We start from the raw sequence: 20,685 nt of genomic DNA on the forward strand, positions 1-20,685 counted from the left end.
TTTTCTTCTTTTCTCAAATTTTGTTTTCTTAAGAAATAAAGTTTCTTTTCACCTTAGAGATGTAGGACTAATTTCTGCAACACATCTTAGCAAGAAATTTTCACTTTATTTCGGCCTTGCGGCATATGATTATATTGATACAAAACAAGTTAATGAATACATCAATGCAATATCTTGAGGACTTTTCCTCAAGACATTTTCAAAAAAACAAAAAAACCAAAAAGAACTCAACACTATTTGCTCTCTCTCTCTATGAAACCTCCTATATGTACACTTGACATCCTTATTTGTATTGTATTTTTAAGACACCCCTTTTGGGTGTTTCTTAGGCCAAAAAGAAAGGAGGGTAGTATTGCTTGATCTCCCTTGTTTCATTATAAATTTGCATTATGGTCCATGATCTTAATCATTTTATTCAAGAAGGTTTCAACTTGAAACCAATTATGAGAGTATGAAGCTATTCTTTCCATTATACCACTTATTTGTGATATCTACTTCTTGGGATATAATGTAATAGGCAAGCCATTTTGGGGAAGAGCAAAAGGGCCATATTGGATTCCATTCTTAGCACCCTCCATAGACCACCTGCACCAAAATAATAGTAACAAAAGTTAAAACAATGAATTCAGAAACCTTTCTTAATGCAGAAAGGTTGAATTTATACACTGCAACTAGTAATCAAAGTTTACCAACCTGTATTTTGTTGTCAGATAATGTAGAAGCACTAACATCTCCAACTTGGCTAATTCATTCCCTGGACACGCGTGGATCCCACTTCCAAATGGCATAAAAGTATTGGGTTTTGGAGCAGCCTGCAAATAATTAACATATTCTATCAAATTTTGGATCACATGAATAAGTAAAATATTGCATATGAATAAGAACAAAAGAAAAGTAGGTAATGCATTATAATATCTATACAATAATCATTACCTCAAATCTTGAGGGATCAAACTTCTCTGGCTCTTTGAAGTTATCTGGACTATGGTGTATGTTTCTGAATAGTGGTAGTACTTTCCATCCTTTTGGTATAAGATGCCCTAAAGAAGAAGCAAAATCACAACAATGAATATATGAGGCTAAAATAAGAAAGGAAAGGAAATCTTGACTAATAGAAAAAGAAAAATAAGGTATCATATAAGATTTGATTATTGACCTTGATACTCAACATCTTCCACTGCTTCTCTAAATGTAAAAGACAAAATTGAAGCAACTCTTAGAGTTTCTTGTATAACCCTTGAAGTTATTTGCATCTTTTTGGCATCTTCCCAATTCAAACCCTTCTCTTCACCACTTTCATCCTTGCTCTTCAATATAGATTCTTGTTCCTCCTATAAAAGTCACAAATAAGTTATAAAAAAAAGTTAACTACCAAACTACTTTCTTGATAAAATGATAATACCAAATGATTAGAAGTAGGACCCAGATGCTTACAGTTACAGCTTGTAGGACACTAGGGTTTTCACCAAGGTACTTAACAATCCACGTAAGCACACTGGCAGTGGTGTCACGCGCTGCAAATATGACACCAATTACATTATCTGCTATTTGTTCATCTGTGAGCCCTGCTTTCTCTTCCATGAATGAACCCAACAAGTCCTTGTAATCTTGTTTCCCTTGCCTCCTCTTTGAGATTATATGTGCCACGATTTGTGCAAGTTCCTTCCTTGCTTTCATGGCCTTTTGGAATAGTGTTCCAGGAAGGTTAATTGGCATTGAATTGTAACCTTGTTCAAGAGTGTAGTAACACATTTTCAGTTCCTCTCTGTAGAGAACTTCTTCTTTGCCAAATATTGAAAGTAGGGCAACATTGAAGGTGAACTGCAATGGATCAAAATTCAATTTTTTTTTTAAAAACCCATCATTAATAATGTAATAATACAATAGAAATCAAACAATTAATTAAAAATGGTATTGACCCTTTGAATTTTTGTTTATTGGTAATATTAGAATAGAAAAACTGTTGAATTTTGTAAGAAGAAGAACAGCGGATCACTCTGTTTTGTGCTCTGTTTTTTGAAGTAGCTAAGTGAGAATGGAGTTGCATACCGTCTTCATTTCAAGGAAAGTGGTTATTTCACGTCCTTCCCATGATTTAAGACAATCTTGGGCAATGGATTCAATGGCAGGAACAATGTTTTTGATGGCTTCAGGCATGAAGGTTCGAAGCACAAGTCTCCTCAAATTAGCATGGTACTCTCCTTGGTGAAAGAATATAGCTTGTTTTCCCAACATCCTCTCTTTGCTTGCTGGGAATGTTGGTTTGAAGAGGTTAGCTTTGTTGAGCACAAACTTTGCAGCTTCTGGACTTGAAATCATCACACAAGGACAACCCAAAATGTGAGACTTGAACATCGACCCATACCTATAAAAAATAATGAACGATCCAAGTGCATGTGCATGTTAGTAATTTGTGTCGCTAAAAACTTAATATTGCGGCCACAACTGCAATTTAAAAAAATGAAAAGTGGAAAGAAATGGTATGTAGTTATGAACCTTTTTATTTTTGTGGCAAAGAAAACATTTGGGTCTTGAGAATACATTTGAAAGGTTTCTCCTATGTAAGGATAACCCATGGAACCAGGTGGGAGTGGCAAGTGTTGGCGTTTGGAGACAAAGTGTTTTATGAGTGTCTTGAAAAGAACAAGAATGAAGAGAAAAGAAGCAAACAAGGTAAACATAGTACTTAGTAGTTCCATGTTTTGATGTTGTTAGTGTAATGCGAGAGAATAGGATAATGAAGAAGAATGAGAAGGTTTGTGACAAAATAAGTTGAAGACTTGAGGTATATATAGGCTTTTTTGAGTTACATATAAGAGAGTGAAAGCATAGGAAGAGGCGTGGAAAGAGAGAAAAAAAAAGAAAAAAAAGAGGCGAGGTGTTCAATTCCAGCTAGATTTCCAACACGGAATCTCCGTCCAGCTCATTCATGTTTTCGGTATAATTGAAATAAATTCTCATCTACTACTTTCAATAATAATTATAATTATTTGTATATTTTTATTAAATCACTGTAATTACTTTACTTTTAAAAGGTCTTTTAATATGGGTGAAATTATAAATTTGTTTATTATAAAAAAAAGGTAAATATATATTTTAGTATCTTATGTTTTTATACTTTAATAATTTGGTACATCAAAAATTGAAAAACTAAAAGTGATCCATTTTTCAAATTGAATCAAATTAGAATGTTCTAAGAGTCAAATTATTCATAGATGTTGCAAAACATATTAGAAAGATTAAATTTGACTACATTTTAAATTTTTAGTGAACATTTTGGATTTTTCAAATTTTGAGTATCGAAAAACATGATAAAATGAAATTGGTATATATATATATATATATATATAAAAGGAGAGATCCACTTACTCTAAGAGTATGTTTTTTAAAGCTACTTCTCATCATATCCATCAATTCTAGGGAGAGATCCAATGATTTCAATTAGTGAGTAAATCTAAAACATTAGATTATCCTAAAATTAATGGATATGATCGAGAAATAAGTTTAAAAACTTACTCTTATTAGAATAAGTGGATTATCACTCTATATATATAAATTACATGTGAGAAGAGTGTTGAGTATGGTTGACCGTATATGTATAGGATGGGATCTGTCTCTGTTGGGAAAGGGAAGGAGAGAAGTGTCCCCTAGTTTGATTGATTAATTAATTATTAAGTTAATCATGGAGAGGAAGGACATATATTAACCCTTCAGAAAGACAAAAAGCCAAACTGGAACTTCAATGTACTTTTTTTTGCTACTTACGTTTTCCGTACTATTTGGATTCTACCTTATTTCTAAAAATTATTATAGAATTAAAATCTGACTCCCATTTAATTTTTTTAATTAATAATCCTAATAACAACACAAAGCTTTTAATAAAAACAAGTGGAAAAAATAGTGTATAGAAAATATAAAATATCTATAAAAAAAATATCCTTAAAACCTCGTGTTTTATAATTAGGAACATATGAATATTTTTTTATTAGGCCTGAATCCTAACTAATGTTGATAGGATATTGGTTAATGATGTAAAGATAAAAAATTTGTTATTAGAGAATGATGTTCATAATATAAATTGTTAACATGTTTTACTAATTTCTTATACCATACTCCACATATTGCCATGGTTTTATTTTACTTTAAGCAACTATATAGTAATAAAGTGGTCTGATAACTAGGATGAAGGATTTAAAAAATAGGATAAAAGAGGTTGAAAGTTTGAGTCTCACCCATCATTCTTGTGCCAGATTTGCCCTTTTCCTCTCTAACTTTCTGCCTAACCTCTAATGCTACAAGAAAGAAGAAGCAGCAACTCATTTTAGGACACACTGGTGTAGTTTAATTAATCTGATGTTGGAGTGCAGGAGGTTATAGGTTCGAATCCCACTATCAATATAAAATGGAAGTTATAAGGTGGTTTGATAATAGGATGTAGAAGGTTGAAGGTAGAGTCTCACCCACAACAAAATACTATCATACTAACGACTAACATACTAACAATTGTCAATAAAAAAAATCTGGGTAAATATGGTTAGAATTTTCTATACGTGTATGTATATTGGAGATGTGATGTGTGGACATTTCAACACTGCATGGAGTAGGTTTGATGGTGTAAGTTGAACCTTAATATTAATGGGGTTACCACCCAACTGATTTATTCATTTACAGAAAAAAAGTCTTCAACTCTAATGGTCCCCGAATCATAAATTTGCATACTCTTTTTGGTAAATATTTTTTTAATTTTTATTCTTACATTTATTGTTAGTGCTGAATGTTCATATCTGACTCTCTCTGTAACCTCTATTGAGAGCAGTAATTGTTTTGGGTTCAAAACTCTTTCATTGGTGACTATATATGGTTAGAAATCCCCATTCCATTTTGTCACCTATTAAAAAATAAATTAAGTATAGATTATCTCCACAAATATTGCATAATAATATTTCGGGATAATGTTGTTATTATTGGGGAAATATAAAGCAGTGAATTGAATCAATAGGTAAGTAGATAAATAAACGAGAATAATTAGTCTTAGAAAAGTCTTAAATATTTAAGAGAGACAGTTTGAGACTCTAAGCTTGCAAGATTCTCAGAGTTTGTTGAAGAATCAAATTATTTCATTGAAGACAAGTTCAAAATAAAGAACATGACTTTTTTTATTAAACAAGTTGACTTTATTATTTTAACTTTTTTATAAACCAAATTATTTTATTTATTTGAGCACAAATGGGTGCTCTAACCCTCACATAATCTGTAGCAGAATCTTATCTTATACAATTTGGAATACATACCGTAGGGGATGTTCCCCAATATGAGAAAGTTTAAAGATATTAAATCATGCACAAACTCTAATTTTGATCAAAACCATCAATCCCGAGCTAAAATCAGAATTTACTTTTTTTTACCCAGGTAGAGACAAGAACATTTTAAAGAATCTATTTTGTGATTATGTTATCAATTAAGGAAAATAATTAAGTATTAGTGTTTGTTTCCCTCTCTGACTTGGTCATGCTCTTCCTCTACGGTTTTCATATGAGTGTAAATATCACCCATACTTCAATTTTATTTGTATAAATAATTTGAAGTAAACCCAATATATTTATTACATTATTTTGACCCATGTAGTAGCTAGCTATATAGGTTTAATAATATGGTGAGTGATGATATGAAACAATCTTAGTTATATAAATCAACAATATTTTTTTCAAAAATGCTGATCACAAAGACTTTATAATTTGCTACCCCTTTCGTATAATAAAGTAACACGATATTATATGATTGTTGTTATTTTGTCAACCATATATCATATGCCCCACATATTTATACTTTGAAAACCTATCTATTACAGATGTATTTTGGACACGTTTGCATGAGGCACATGATACATGCACGTGGTGGATTTATCACCCATTACGTGTAAAATGTCAAACATATTAAATCACGAAAATAAGCAAGAGAGTGGCTGAGAATACCTAAATTTATAAGTGTTTCTAGGTTTGACCATAAACATACTCAATATGTCAACTACGATACATGTTTGAAGCACTTGAGAGTTTTAAGCAAAACTATTTGAATTTGTATTCGTATGTCAAAAGTGGATATTATTTTAGACGCGTCTATTGATATAACTGGAACGTCACTTGAGGCTATATTATTATTAAAACCAGTGTTGGGAAACCCGAGCCGGACGTCAAACCGGTAGAGGTCCCGTATTAGGTTTAACTGGTTTAAACGGTTAAACCGTCCGGTCTGACCAGGTGATTTTGTACATAATTAATAATTTTTATTTATAAATATATAGTTATATATAAATGTAAAACTTTATATAATTAATAATTATGTATAATATATTGAAATAATACCTTTTTATCTTTTTCTGGACCGTAGTAAAACAAAATATTAGAACATTGTCCCATTTTTTTTTTAAGTGAGCCGTCCGGTTTACTTCCCGGGTTTAACATGGTCGGATCGGATTTTTTCCGATTCAAAGCGGTCCAACTCTCATTCAGTTAAGACGGCAAACCAGAGCCGTTTTCAAGTCCGGTCAGCGGTCAGACCGGTCGGACCGTCCGGTCCGGTTCCAACAACACTGATTAAAACTAATGGCAAAAGTTGATCTTATCATTCATTCTTTGCCTTTGAATATGTTACTATTATGGAAGGATATATGATAAATGTAATATCTATGAGTAAGAGTATAATAATTTAACATGAATATTGGATTACATTTTATTCTATGATACTCCCACTTTCCCAATTTCAAATCATAATGTAGGGTTACTTTATGCTAGATAGAGAGTATTAACTAATTTATATTAAATATACCTTTAATATTTCCACACCATATTTATCACTTCTCTCATATTCTAATAAATACTTCATTTTCCCCATAAGGCCATAACAATGGTTAATGTACCATTCTACCAACGATTAAATTAGAGGGAGAAGTGAATACAGATGTAATTTTAGAATGTTGAAATAATTTTTGATAACTTTGATAGTAATAATTTTTTTTAACTAATTTTCTTAATCTCTGTGATTTGGTAGTTTAAAATGACTTATAAATAAATAAGGAGAAAGAGAAGAATATCTCATAATTAAAATGTAAACTTTTAATTAAGGGTATTGTTATCCATGCTAAGAAATTAATTAGGAAAGTATGTGCCATGGAAATGACAACTATATTTTTTTTTTTGAGTTTTCAGTGAATTATTTTATCTAGATTATATGTCTCATTTATGAGAGGTACTTCTGTTGAAATTGAGAACATCCACACTATAGTTGAGTTAGCTTTCCTAATGATGTTTTTACATATGTAAGAATCAAACTTTTAAATTCTCAATTAAACTTACATTCTTAATTAAAATATGCCATCAATGTTTTTAGAATAATAGTTAACATTATAATTAATTAATAGTAATGTCATTCGCAAGGAAAGATTTTACGTGAAGACTTCCAATTAGTAAATTGATAATATAAATAGATTACTTATAATCAATCACAAAGTTTATTTTCAATAATTAATAACGAATTTAAAAACCAATTTTCTTTATGAATATCTTTTTCCTTTCATTTTTCTTTCCCTTCCCACACTTATAGTACAAACTCTAGGTTACTCTCATCTCTCACTGAAATCACTCTTTAGAGTTAATGCACACTCAAAAACGACATTGTAGCAACGTAAGTGGAAAAAGGTGTCGGGATAATATATATCAGCTTCATTTATTTCATGTATCTGGGCATAATGCATGCATATACAAAATTGAACCTTATTCTATAAATTAATAACATCAGCCGAGGAAGATGAATTACAGAAAACGAGAAGCATATCTATGCCAATGTTTGGGGAAAAGAAGATGCACACCAAAAGGCATTTACGACAACTCGTTCTATTACTATATTCATATGTTTTTTTAGCGTTTTAAGGTATAGCACATAGATCAAAAGTATGTGTGATGAGGTTTTAAAGATTATTATATATAAGTCGAGTTTATTTTATGAAAAATAAGTTTATAATATGTTTCAATAGATGAGATTTTCATAAAAGCCTTGGGATTATAAGTTCTAATTTGATAAATACCTTAAAGTTTATAACATGTCTCACTTTTAGTCTCCAATAGCTTTTTAACCTTGTACCAATTTTGTGATCAATGCTATCATACATAGTTACATACACAAATAAATGTAATCAATATACATATTTGTATTAAATTAATTTATCATTGGTCTAATTTTCCATTATATATAGTAATATCACTCCTTATCTCTATTAATTACTACAATTAATAAAATAAAAGTAAAGTTATAAAAGTAGTCATAGATGTTGTTTTTATTTTTTTAAATGAAAAATAAATGGTAAAGAAAAGACACATTAAAAGGAACGTAGTACTATATGTATATTAAGAATACATTTTCTGATACTTTATTAAGCTTACTAAGCATAAACTTTGACTAGCAATGAATTAAAGTGTTTTTTTATAAAATTTTACCCTTCTTTTGTTGCTTTTAATAATCTATGAAATTTTTGTGGATTTTATATTCTTAATTTTTTTTTATTAATAATGAGATATTTTAGATGTAGTCCTGATGTTATGTTAAGAACATTTATAGCTTCTTGCACATCAAATTCATCATAATGGCTTGATAATAATTAACTCAATTGTTAGATTGGTAAATACAAACATCTGAATTCAAATCTTATAAAGTATGTTATCTCTCATGCGCCAACAATTTCTACAGAATTTGTTTCTAAATAATCAACCCATTTACATTAAAAAATGTTCTACGGTATATCTGGATCTACGGATATAGAGCTGAAAATCAAGACACTAATAACCCAAATGCCGAATTCTATAGGTAAAAATCTATATCACTAATAAACGCTCATTAATTTCTCTCATTGAATTGTGAAGAGCCTTTCATAAAGCCTTACACAAAAGTTTTATTTGTTTGGACCGAAGCAGAAATATCATATTTTCTGTCAATCTTCTTCAAGTCGGGTAAGATTATTATAGGTGACAAAGTTTTCCTTACTAAGTAAACATAATTGTATTCCTAAATATTCAAACTCAAGACATATGATGTTCATTAATTGATCGATGCGCTACACGGTAAATCATTTAAAAAAGTTAACTAAAAATGGAAATATTTCATAGTCATATATACTAGTATTAGTTATAATCACTACCCTGATCCGCAAATTAAGACTATATTATATTTAATTATTCATTTAAAAATGCAATCGACTTTAACTTTTTTTGTTTACTGATTGATTGGCATCACAAATCAGGAAGGATGTGTATTTGTTGTCCCGATGTATGTCTTGAAGTTTATTCCTGACCAATTACAATAAAGCAAAAATAGATAAAATCATGAGTATTTAATTTTTTTAACTGACATGTTATAATATGATTGGTTTGGGATAGACTCTGGGACATACTTTAAGACAATAGATTCTTATCCAATGAGTAAAGCCCTTCTTGGATGATTCTTCCCCACTTGTGAGGCACAAATTAATGTAACCCCATCCCTTGTTGACTAGCTCTAAAAAAGTCTTTATTTCTCTCTGTTCTTACTTCTTAATTCATTCATTTGATTTTTAGAAGGTCATGACAACAAAATTTGAGAGCAATACTTATCTCACATTTATGTACAACTTCTAATATTGAACTTTTTTTATTCACTATTCTATCCATGTTTACATGAGAATCTAAGGTTGATTGAGTATCGATATAACGTTATGTGTTTGGGAAACGTAGTTAGCTTAGCTCACATCAATTAAGTTATCAACAATGGCTTGTCAATCAAGTGATCAACAATGGCTTGTCAATTATTTTTTGAGAATAAATTGTATGCACCGAGAGTGTATGAGTTTTATATATTGTCACTATTTTATCTACAATACAAATAAATGATGAATGATTTACTGACTATGTATAAATCTTTACATTGATAGTGCATAGATATTACACTCTTATTTTTTAGTTTGGTTGTAGAGAAAGTAAAACGAGAGAAATAGGTGAAAAATAGACTAGAAAAAGAGAAATAGGTGAAAAATAGAGGTTTTAGATAAGATGAAAAGAAAGAGAAGAGAAAGATCTCTATAAAACCTTTTGAATAAAGATGTTATCACAAACAATGTTACAAATTTCATCTCACACCAAAGAAATCATGTTATATCAATTAAATTTTTTAAATATTACTTATTTTTTCTGTTTTTGTTTCATTGTTATTGGTACGAGACAAAATTTGAGACATAGTTTGAGACAATAGTTATTTCTTCTATTTTCTCTCTAAATGAGAAGAGAAACAAAATGTATGGGTCTCACTCAACTTTTCTCTCTCTTCCCATCCTCTCATCAAAACCAAGAGAAAGAAATTATTTATCTTCAACTTCTGATCCCTCCTTCTCTTTCTTCATTTTTATATTCTAGTAAATGGAGTATACACGATTTTTTCTTAGTCAGGAATATTATATAATATATCATTTATATATGGTATTGACATATAAAAACAAACTTGTTTGTTAAAATTAAATTCAGGTTAGGTAGCTATCCTTTTACTTTTCATTCACCTTTCTTTCATTTTGATGCAAAACCACACGAATCTCATTAGTGTGAGATGAAGTAATCAAGATATCTATCTAAATATCCCACCATACTCCAATTTAAATATCAATAAGTATACGTCTATAAGACAAACAAATAGATAGAAGTCATCATGGGTGCATGAATGAACTAAGAAAGATTAACCGTATCTAATGCAACTAAGTCACATATAGTATTGATAGTAAAAAAACGCATATACTACATATCTTGCTTTTCCAATTATCCACTTCCAATAATTAATTCATTATTTAACGAAATGGAAAGATAGATCATCCACACTTGTATAATTGATAAGTGTGGCTTTATTATTAGAAGGGGTCAGCACTCAGTTTTTTCATCACTTGTATTTGTTAATTAGTCATAAATTAGTGGCATAAGCTACCACAGATACATAGAAAAGGAGTTTCATTAGTGTCTAGTAATAGCAAAGAGATAATCACGAGGTTTGCCTTAGTTTGTGATCTGAGTTTTATGTAAATACTTCAATTTACTTACATTGCAACAACCAAGGTTTTGTGCTATGTAAATACTTCAATTTGAGTCCAGGTGAAACTATTTTCAACTTGTTTTCATAGAAATTTCTCTTTATGATAATTTTTTGAATTATAGGATTAGAAATCCATTAAAAGTAATTTGTATTGGAGCTAGATTGACACATCCATAATTAATCTAAATTATGCCTAAAGTAGTGTATGGAACACCTTGTGATGTTTTCTTTTTCCAAAATTTAAATGTGTAATTCACCATTGCTGAACTAGACTAGAACAAAAATTTATTCTAGTGTTTGGTATTCCTTTCCTTTTTTGGAGTACTAGCTTAGTTGCAGCTATCATTTGGCAAATATATTTGGTGAATAAAGTAAATAGAAGATTTGGTCGAGAATAGAGACATCCCACTAGCTAGTACTCCCACTTATATGATTGTGAAACTTTATGTAAATCTAGACATTGGCTTCAAGGATATGATGATTAAGATGATGTAATTAATCCCAATCCCCTAAATGCTTTGTTGGATTTGGCTCAAAATAATCAACAAATATCTCTTCTACTAACAAATTGTGTATCCATTTTTCTAGCCAATCAAACTCTACTAAATAATATAAAAAATTTATTTTTGCTTTTATAAATTTTTTTAATTAAGTAACAATTTTTAATTAGATAAAGACATAAATTAGGACAAGAATATGAACACATATATCTGTTCCAAGATAATATCCATGATGAATTGTAAGATTGTTTGTGATTTTATATGTTTATTGGGTACATGATTAAAATTTTAAGATAAGATTAAAAAATTAACAATAATTAATAAGGATTTTTTTATTTTATATTTATACTTTATTATTATAACAATTTTTTAATTGGCCAAAAATAAAACTTTTATTAAAAGTAAACAATAATTAAAGAAGAATACAATAAAGTAGATGACAAGAACCAAACACAATTTAATACTGAAAATAAGAAATTGGTTAGAAATCCGGTTCGAATAAATAAAAAATATCTATTATTACTTTCATATTCTCTCATCCCCATGTTAATGTTAAACACAACTTATAGATAATTAGATTTCTTAAGCATAATATCAATAACTTGCTACATGCTATATGTAGGGAAAGCTTTTGTTTTGATACTGACATCCTTACCTTAATGATATTTTATTGACCACTAGCAGCAATGATAACATTGCAAAAAAATATATGTAAATAACAGTTTCAACAGGTGCAAATTGAAAGAAAAATTGTGACCCTACAAAGAATATAGAAATAGAGTTTCTAATCTAGCTAGCTGGTATATGAATACTACAACACCAGCTAAACCACTCCATATTGAAACAATCATTGACCAGATGCAATGCAAAATCAACCAATTTTGACTTCAATCTTGACTGATAAGCACTTAATTGCTACATTATTTTAATAAGTCTTGACATAATAGTAAAATTGTTTGCTTTGTAACTTAGTGATTATTGATTCAAATCCTGAAAGCGACTTCTTGACTTATAAAAATAATACTTCAACCCTCTCCAAATCTTATTAGGTAGGTGGGAGCCTCGTCCACTTTTTTTTAATTGTGGTTTGGCTTTAATATATATATATATATAAAATGTAGAGACTAATATATGTATAGAATAGTAGACTTTAGTCATTTTCTTTGATTAACGTTATTGTCAATATCGTTGCATGTCTGAAACTATTGAGCTGTAATTAATACCAAATCCGTGATCATTTCCTATGGGCAGACAAAACCAGAATTGAGTTTGATGAGATAAGGGAAACCACTCTAAGCACCAAAACTAGGGGTCAATTATTTTTATTGCAATTTGTGTCTATAAAATATACTATGATTATGCATGCTTGGTTGGAATCAGATAAGTTCATTTTTTCTCTTTTTGAAATAGATTTTTTTCTCATTGCATCTTGCAAGAGCCAAACATGACTCATTTTTTGGCATCATAGATCCTCAATCTCCTCCTTACTAAAATGGACCCTGACCCCACAATGATATAACTATTCTGATTTGCAACTTTCTAGGGGTGTAAACCACTCTTTGATTTTCCCTGGTATACCTTGTCATGTCATTTTCTCAAATAGCGAACTTATAAAGTATACTACTACTATATATATTATGAGTTTAATTTGTGGCTCTCCATAATTGTGGTCTCTATATATATATATCAATGTATCATATCCTTCAAACTATGCACAAGCCTATACATGATTTATATAAGCAAGGAACAAATAATATAGAACATGTTAAGAAAGAAAATATCTTTTATCTAAATAGTTAGGAACATGTACCCATAACATGATACTATGTATACCAGGTAATGAAAATAGATTCATTAAAACTTCAAGCAGTGGTAATGAGGTTTAGCACAATATCTACCCCATGTATTAATGTGAAACTATCATTTTTTTTAATCTTTCTTCCACGAAGAATTCTCTATCTTTTTCATTGAAGTTCGAAGGTGAAAAAATAAAGTATTTTATATTTATGTTTTTTTTTTTGGGTTTTGCTGGACCTTTATTAAAGAGTTTAAAAATAAAGTTTATTTTGTTTATGAAAATTACAGTAAAAATAAAATCAGACTCCAATATCTTAAATACTAGCTCTACTTTTCGCGAAAATTTCTTATTATGGTCTCCAAATTTAACAAACTTTAAAACTTCATGTAACTGTTTTTAATTTCTATGTCAGTGAAATTTTCCTCCTTTGACTACTAAGTCCTATTAAAAATTGTGATAATTCTTATATTTTACTAGAAGCATCAATGAATGTGTATTCTTGAATAAATTAGCAATTTTCATTTCTCCACCATTCAACAACCTTCCTATATACAAACTCAATTTGTTAAGATATGTCCACCCTGAAGAGGAATATGGCTAAATAACTCTTTCTCTAAGCTAACTCTTGGGTTGAGTTAACCCTAATTATTCTAAAATGGTATAGAGTGAGATCCTTATAAGGCCTAAACATCTTTCACACCTAATATTTGCATTGAGTTAAGTCAATCAATTATAATAGTAAGCATAGCATATAGACACGTGCTTCCATTTAATTTGACTTACACACTCAAGTACATAATTTGTACACAAGTAATACTATATAACAACAATTGCTACACTATTGAATTGCGGGGAAGCATCCTGGTTACGAGTGAGACTCCTCTCAAGTAATGGAGAGACAAGTAACTTTTTCCTTTGTATTTTAAGGGTAAGAGTATAATATCATTTTAAATAAAAAGGATATAAATATTAATGTGTATTGTCTTTTCTTTACTTTTACATAACACTTGCCTCTCCACTACAGGGTATCACAATTTTGATATTAAGTCAAGGCGAACACAAAGCCAGATGCATTTAATGCTTTGAGTAATTGCAGAATTATGCTAACCATAAAAGTCCCAACTAAGCTATTTCTTTATTGTTTTGACTCATCTTAAATACATACTTCAATTCATGAATTTAATAATATGCTGAATAGACTAAGGTTTTATAATGAAATAAAGATATGTTGTCCAATATTTATTTTGCACTAATAAAAACATGTTATATCAATTAAAAAATTAATTATTTATATCATTATTGTTTTGCTTCATTATCATTAATATAACACGATTTAAGATTACAAATTTCTGTTTTTTTAGAATAAACACTTGCTCAGCAAACTAAGCACGTTAACAAGTACTATAAGCCTATGCATGCATAGATTCTCCCGAATTGCTTGCAAAGCACATATATGCTACCAAAACGTGCCACTACAAAGGGTTCTTTTTTAAGATTAATGCTTAATTGATAATACTATTTCCGACCCTTTTTCTATTTATAGGATCATCTTGGAAAAAATATAGCATGTATTAAAGAACTTAATTAATATAGTTAATAACAATTATTGATGAGACTCGTCATATTTCTCTTTTCACCTATTTAATAATATTATGATATTTAAATAAAGGTGCTTTTCATAGAAATGAGTAATTGATGCAATAGACAATTTGTATACGGTCTTATTCTTATATATACTAGCCAACTAGTATCAGATTATAAATATAGCCCTAGGATCATGTGCATTTTGACTAGAGTGATTTTCGCATTTTGTACTATTTTATTGTTGGGCTTTGTTGTTCTTAGCCCCAAGATTAAGGTTAAATAATACAAGTGAAAGTATAATATATATTGAGAAGGATGATGTTAAGTGGAGTGAATACAAAATATATATCCAGTTTTTCAAAGTAAGACATCATTTTAAAGTTTCTTAACTTTAACTCCGGTTGAGATAACAAAATCTTAAGAGTTTTGAATTTCTGGAAGGGTCTGAAAAAGAGGTTAAAAATGCCTTTTTCCAATAAATTAACTAGCTTGTGTGTAAAAATAAAACAAAAAGTTAAACAATAAGAATAGAAGGAAAAAACGACAAAAAATAACTACACATGTATTTTTTAATTGTTATATAAGCACATTAGAGAGATAAAAATATATATTCAGCTCCAAATTTTATCCACAAAAAATTAGGAGATTTATAATTGGTCCATGCTTAATGTTACCGATTTAGATTTATAGCTTCAAATATTATGTTAACTTGGGGAACTTTTAGGAGAATTTGTAGCATCATAGCATTTTGGGGTAGATTCCCTCTAATGTAAGGAGTATAAGTTGGAGGCCTATTAAAGAATATTGGGCTTTAATTTCTCAAAGGAAACGCTAAGCTCAATTTGGACCTGATAGAACACCTTCATGCTCCCATAATCATTCTATTGTCATCTCTAAAACTTCATTTTTTCAGGAGTTAACACTTAAAACAAAATCATATTTAAAGGTACATTCCAAATTAGTAGTCAATGATCATTAATATAAGTCAAAATAATTATATGATATGTGAAGACAAGCTAATACATTTGATATTCGTAAGATTATTTTGAATTTTTCAAAATTTGAGGAACTTGGTAAAAAAAAATTAGGATGAAAATATCTATTTATTCTTAAATATAGTATCTTAGAAAACACCTTCATTCATGATTCATCTATGTTGAACACTGCAGTGGACAATGATCACTACCCTTTTCTGTTGAATATCTACACTGTTGTCATTATTGGCATCGTTGTTTCTTCACTCTACGTTTTCTCTGCAATATATTTCAACAACCCTTCTGCTCATTCTTCTTTCTCAGGTATGTCTCATTCTCACTTGCAATGATATACATTCATCAATGTATTGCTAGCATTTTTTATTCTAAGTGTATCAAAATCATGACTTTTCTTGTTAATTTGTACTTTTGGCTTATATTTGACATACCCTTTTGAATTTGAGGCATGCAAATTGGTTATCACTATCATCACTATTGGAGTTATGAAGAACTTGTCATGTATTGTTAGTTTTCCTTATATGGGTAGTGTCTGTTTGAGCATTTGGTTTTTTATCTATACTTTTGCTCTGACTTTCTTTCCAAGTTAGTACATATATGTAAAGAGTTTTCAATTTTGTTGCTGTTTATTAACACCGTCTGTTGCGGTTGTTGGAGTTTGATTGTCCGTGTAAGGATCAAAGTGAAAATAATTATCTTGTATAGGGACCAAAAAGAAATAATCACACCCCTTATTAGCAATGAATCCCAGCATATTTGGAAACTTAGAGAGTAGAAAATGGAAATTGTACAAGGATGGTATGATGCATAGAATGCAGAGTAACTAAGCTGTAGTAATTTAAGTACAAACAACACAAGCATGCAGAAAGCTAGGCTAAAAATTGAAGCCAAAAATCATAGAAGTAAATAATAGATATAGACAGGTCCAAATACATTGTTGTGGTGCTGTAGAGTTGTAGTTAACAAAGCATGGTGGTAGATTTATTTAGCTTTGAAATACCTCCACAAAGCTTACTATTTTCAGTTATAGAACTCAAAGGCTAGGCTTAAAATTATAGTGATAAAAAATGGTAGAAAATAATCATTGGTATAAAGAGATCCAAATGCAGACATGTACTTGCTTTCAGCTTGAATATTTGCCGAGTTTCGCGCAACTTGTAAATCATGAAGAAGTAGGTTATCTATGTACACTTAGAAATAGAGTGAAGATACACACAAACATTGAAAAAAACATTAACTCAAAAAAATGTAAAAAACGATGATATTCTACATGGAAAAGAAAACAGGACAAGGGAATTTATGAAACATTTACATGCATTGCTTGGTACATGGTAGTAATAGTAACCTAAGAGTAGCACTATCTAGAAGCATCTACCTGTGTTTGTAATGCAGTCAGACTCCATTAATTACACCACAAAGAATGAACTTTTGATCTCATTAAGCTCCTTAATCACATCAACCATACTCATTCTTTGATTTGGTGATTCCACTGAACAAGCCAGTGCAATACTAAAAAGTGAAAGTAAGCTTTCCTTTACATTAGGATCTGTAAGTATCATGATCTCATTGTCACCATCCAGTTCGAATTCCTCTGGGAGAATAGTTGGGTCCACAATCTGCAAAAGGTGGTCCGGAATTGAATTTTTGACATAGTTATGAAGATTTTGACCATCTTTAAACATTTCATCTGTAGGTCTTTTTCCTGATAAAATTTCTAAAACAAGAATTCCGAAGCTATACATGTCGCCTTCAATTGATACCTCAGAACTCATTCCATATTCTGAAATGTAATGCAAAATTTGTTAATACCCTTAACATTGCATCAAAACATTAAAAAGTGAAATTTCCAAATTTAAGAATCATAATATCATGCGATACCTGGAGGAGCATAACCAATAGTCCCCTTTATTCCGGTTGTGCTAGTTTGCTCTGAAGAGACTCCAATACTTGAGAGCAACCTAGCTATGCCAAAATCACTGACATGTGCTACCAAGCAATCATCAATAAGAATATTGCTCGGCTTTAAATCACAATGAATGATAGCTTGCTCACATTCATAGTGAAGATAATGGATTGCAGAAGCAACATCAGTAATAATATTGAATCTTTGAGCAAGATTCAGTGTTCTGGATTGTTGTGCAGTTTCTGCTGCTGGATGCAACCATTGTTCTAAGCTTCCATTTGCCATGTACTCAAAAACTAGAGCTTTAAATGTTTGACCTTTGTAATCTGTACTGGAACAACATGTTAAAATCTTAACCAGATTCCGATGCCTAATATTTCTCAGCGCATTACACTCTGCAATGAAACTCTTGTGAGCTCCCTTCTTTTGAAGGTTTAGGACCTTTATGGCAACAACTTTATTTTCTGACTCAAGTGTTCCTTTGAAGACGAAGCCAAAATTTCCAGATCCTATTAAGTTTTTAGCTGAGAATCCATCAGTTCCATTATGTAGGTTTTGGTATGAAACCTTAACTAACTGGTCAATTGTTGGTAGATCAGAAAATGGTTTCTTGTTTCTTTTTCTCATCCAGCATAAAGTTAGGCTAAGTGACAATATGAGAAGAAAAGCCACTACACAAACTAACACTGCTATCAACTTCTTAAAATTGTAGTGTTTTTCATGTTTTGTGCCTTTGGCAGGGCATGGTGGTAGTTTTAGCTTTGTAATACCCCCACAAAGCTTACTGTTTCCAGTTATGGAAAACCTGCTAGAATTTTGAAAGACACCTTCTGTTGGTACCTCACCATCCAACATGTTAAAAGAAACATTCAAGTATTCTAAAACAGTAATATTTTGCAATCCTTCAGGTATTGATCCAGATAAGTTGTTTCGTGACAGGTCTAGACGTTGAAGACCTTTCAGTGAATCCAAAGAAGATGGTATGATTCCACTGAAGGAATTCCCTTGCAAATAAAGGTGATCCAAGCTCAAGCATTCTCCAATAGCTCCAGGAATGTCACCAGATAAATGATTGCCAGATATATCGAGTTGTTCGATATTTTTTAGCCTTCCCACTTCATCTGATAGATTGCCACTAAATAAATTTTGTGACAAGTTCAATAAGTTTGTCAAAGAGGAAATACTAAAAATCTCTGAGGGTATGGATCCTACAAGGTTGTTTTGAGAAAGGTCTAGGAATTGTAACTTTTGGCAGTTTCCTATAGTTGGAGGAATGTTTCCTTGGAACATATTTTGTGATAAGTCCAAAGAAAACAACTGACTGAGGTTGCCTAAGGAGGCTGGAATATCTCCTGATAGTTTGTTTCCATTCAAGTCTAACAATTGTATCTTCTGAAAATTCCCGAAAGCCGGGGGAATAACACCATCTAAATGGTTAGATTCCATGCTCAAGACAATTAAACCAGTTAGATTTCCCAAATCTGTAGGAAGTTTTCCTAATATTTGGTTATTCCCAAGATATAGTTCAGTTAGTTGGGAGGAAAAGTTTACCAAGAAATTTGGTAAACGACCTCCAAAATTATTGTTGTCTATACCAAATGTACTCAACTTGCTACAATTTGTCAATGGTTTTAAAAAATCCAAGTCCTCAGTTGAATTGTCACCTAAATTGTTTCCTTCCAAATTTATGAGCCATACATCTTGCATCTTCCCTAGACTTGGAACTTGTCCTACAAAAGAGTTTTCACCAAGATCAAGAAGTTGAAGGACTGATGCATTGGTGATAGAAATGGGTATTGGACCTGAGAGTTGATTCCCATATACTGAAAAGAACTTGAGATTGGGGAGGGTATGGAACATGGTTGGTGGAAGAGAACCATTAAATTGATTACTAGTAGCTGAGATTACTGTGAGATATGATAAATTGAAGAGAGTAGATGGGAGCATACCATAAAATTTGTTGGCATCCACTGATATAAATGTCAAGTTTCTCAAAAGGCCTATTTCTTGTGGAATATAACCCTCCAAGTTACTGAAACCTACACTGAAATAAACAAGGGATGAAAGATTCCCTATGGATTGTGGTATTTGCCCATCAAAATTGTTCTTCCCAAGGAACAACATTTCAAGCTTTCTAAGAGAGCCAATTTCAGCTGGTATTTTGCCACTCAAATTGTTACCATACAAGTATAAGTGTATGAGTTGAGAACAATTTGTCAAGCTTATAGGAAATTCACCATCTAAGGAATTATTGGTCAGATATAGTGCCTTCATCTGTAATAAACCACCCAATTCTTGTGGGATTTTTCCATAGAAGCTATTGTTGTGGAGGTCAAGGAGTTTCAGAAAAGTGAAGTTTCCAACTTGAGGAGTTATGGTTCCATGCAGCTGATATCCTGGTAGGTTCAGCTTTGTAACTCTTTGATGCATGGGACTGCATGTGATTCCATCCCAGTTGCAGAAGTGGTTAGAACTATTCCAAGAGTTCAACACTCCATAAGGGTCTTTGGATATTGATTCCTTGAATTTGAGCAATGCCAAATGATCAGTCTCATTTCCTAATGTAGAGGCACTTGTGTTTGGGACAAACCATGCTGAAGCAAAGAAAAGAAGCAAGTCAATGTATATAAACCAAAATACAGGGAATGTAACAGAAAAAGGCTTCATTTGGTTGAGTTAAAAGAGGTTGTCAGATCCGAAGTTTTGATGATAATTGGGAGATAGTAGTCTGGTACAAGCATCTCTCAATATATATGGATAGAGAGTTCTCATATGAATTTTTATTGTAGACCATTAATTAAATTCAGTAACCAC

At 30.8% G+C, this 20,685-nt stretch overlaps 2 protein-coding genes across 4 annotated transcripts; both read right to left on the minus strand.

The window, feature by feature from the left end:
* LOC109332941 (abscisic acid 8'-hydroxylase 3-like) lies at positions 313-2,768 on the minus strand. 2 transcript variants are annotated; one of them, XR_002105956.1, is made up of 8 exons: positions 2,497-2,768; positions 2,050-2,365; positions 1,435-1,821; positions 1,157-1,331; positions 934-1,040; positions 694-812; positions 432-585; positions 313-401 (listed from the first exon to the last, which is right to left on the minus strand). XR_002105956.1 is itself a non-coding variant. In XM_019568113.1 (7 exons), exons 1-7 carry the CDS (start codon positions 2,697-2,699, stop codon positions 492-494), a joined length of 1,401 nt encoding a protein of 466 aa, XP_019423658.1. In that variant the 5' UTR covers positions 2,700-2,768; the 3' UTR covers positions 313-491. The 2 variants fall into 2 exon arrangements, 1 of the variants encoding a protein (XP_019423658.1); XM_019568113.1 differs by having other exon boundaries at positions 313-585.
* Positions 17,062-20,615, minus strand: LOC109333103 (probable LRR receptor-like serine/threonine-protein kinase At3g47570). Of its 2 annotated transcripts, none has more exons than XM_019568380.1 (3): positions 17,847-20,615; positions 17,326-17,748; positions 17,062-17,208 (listed from the first exon to the last, which is right to left on the minus strand). In XM_019568380.1, exons 1-2 carry the CDS (start codon positions 20,536-20,538, stop codon positions 17,375-17,377), a joined length of 3,066 nt encoding a protein of 1,021 aa, XP_019423925.1. In that variant the 5' UTR covers positions 20,539-20,615; the 3' UTR covers positions 17,062-17,208; positions 17,326-17,374. The 2 variants fall into 2 exon arrangements, with proteins under 2 accessions (XP_019423925.1, XP_019423926.1); XM_019568381.1 differs by having other exon boundaries at positions 17,091-17,123; positions 17,344-17,748.

Source organism: Lupinus angustifolius, chromosome LG18 (assembly GCF_001865875.1).
Source record: "Lupinus angustifolius cultivar Tanjil chromosome LG18, LupAngTanjil_v1.0, whole genome shotgun sequence".
NCBI lineage: Eukaryota > Viridiplantae > Streptophyta > Magnoliopsida > Fabales > Fabaceae > Lupinus > Lupinus angustifolius.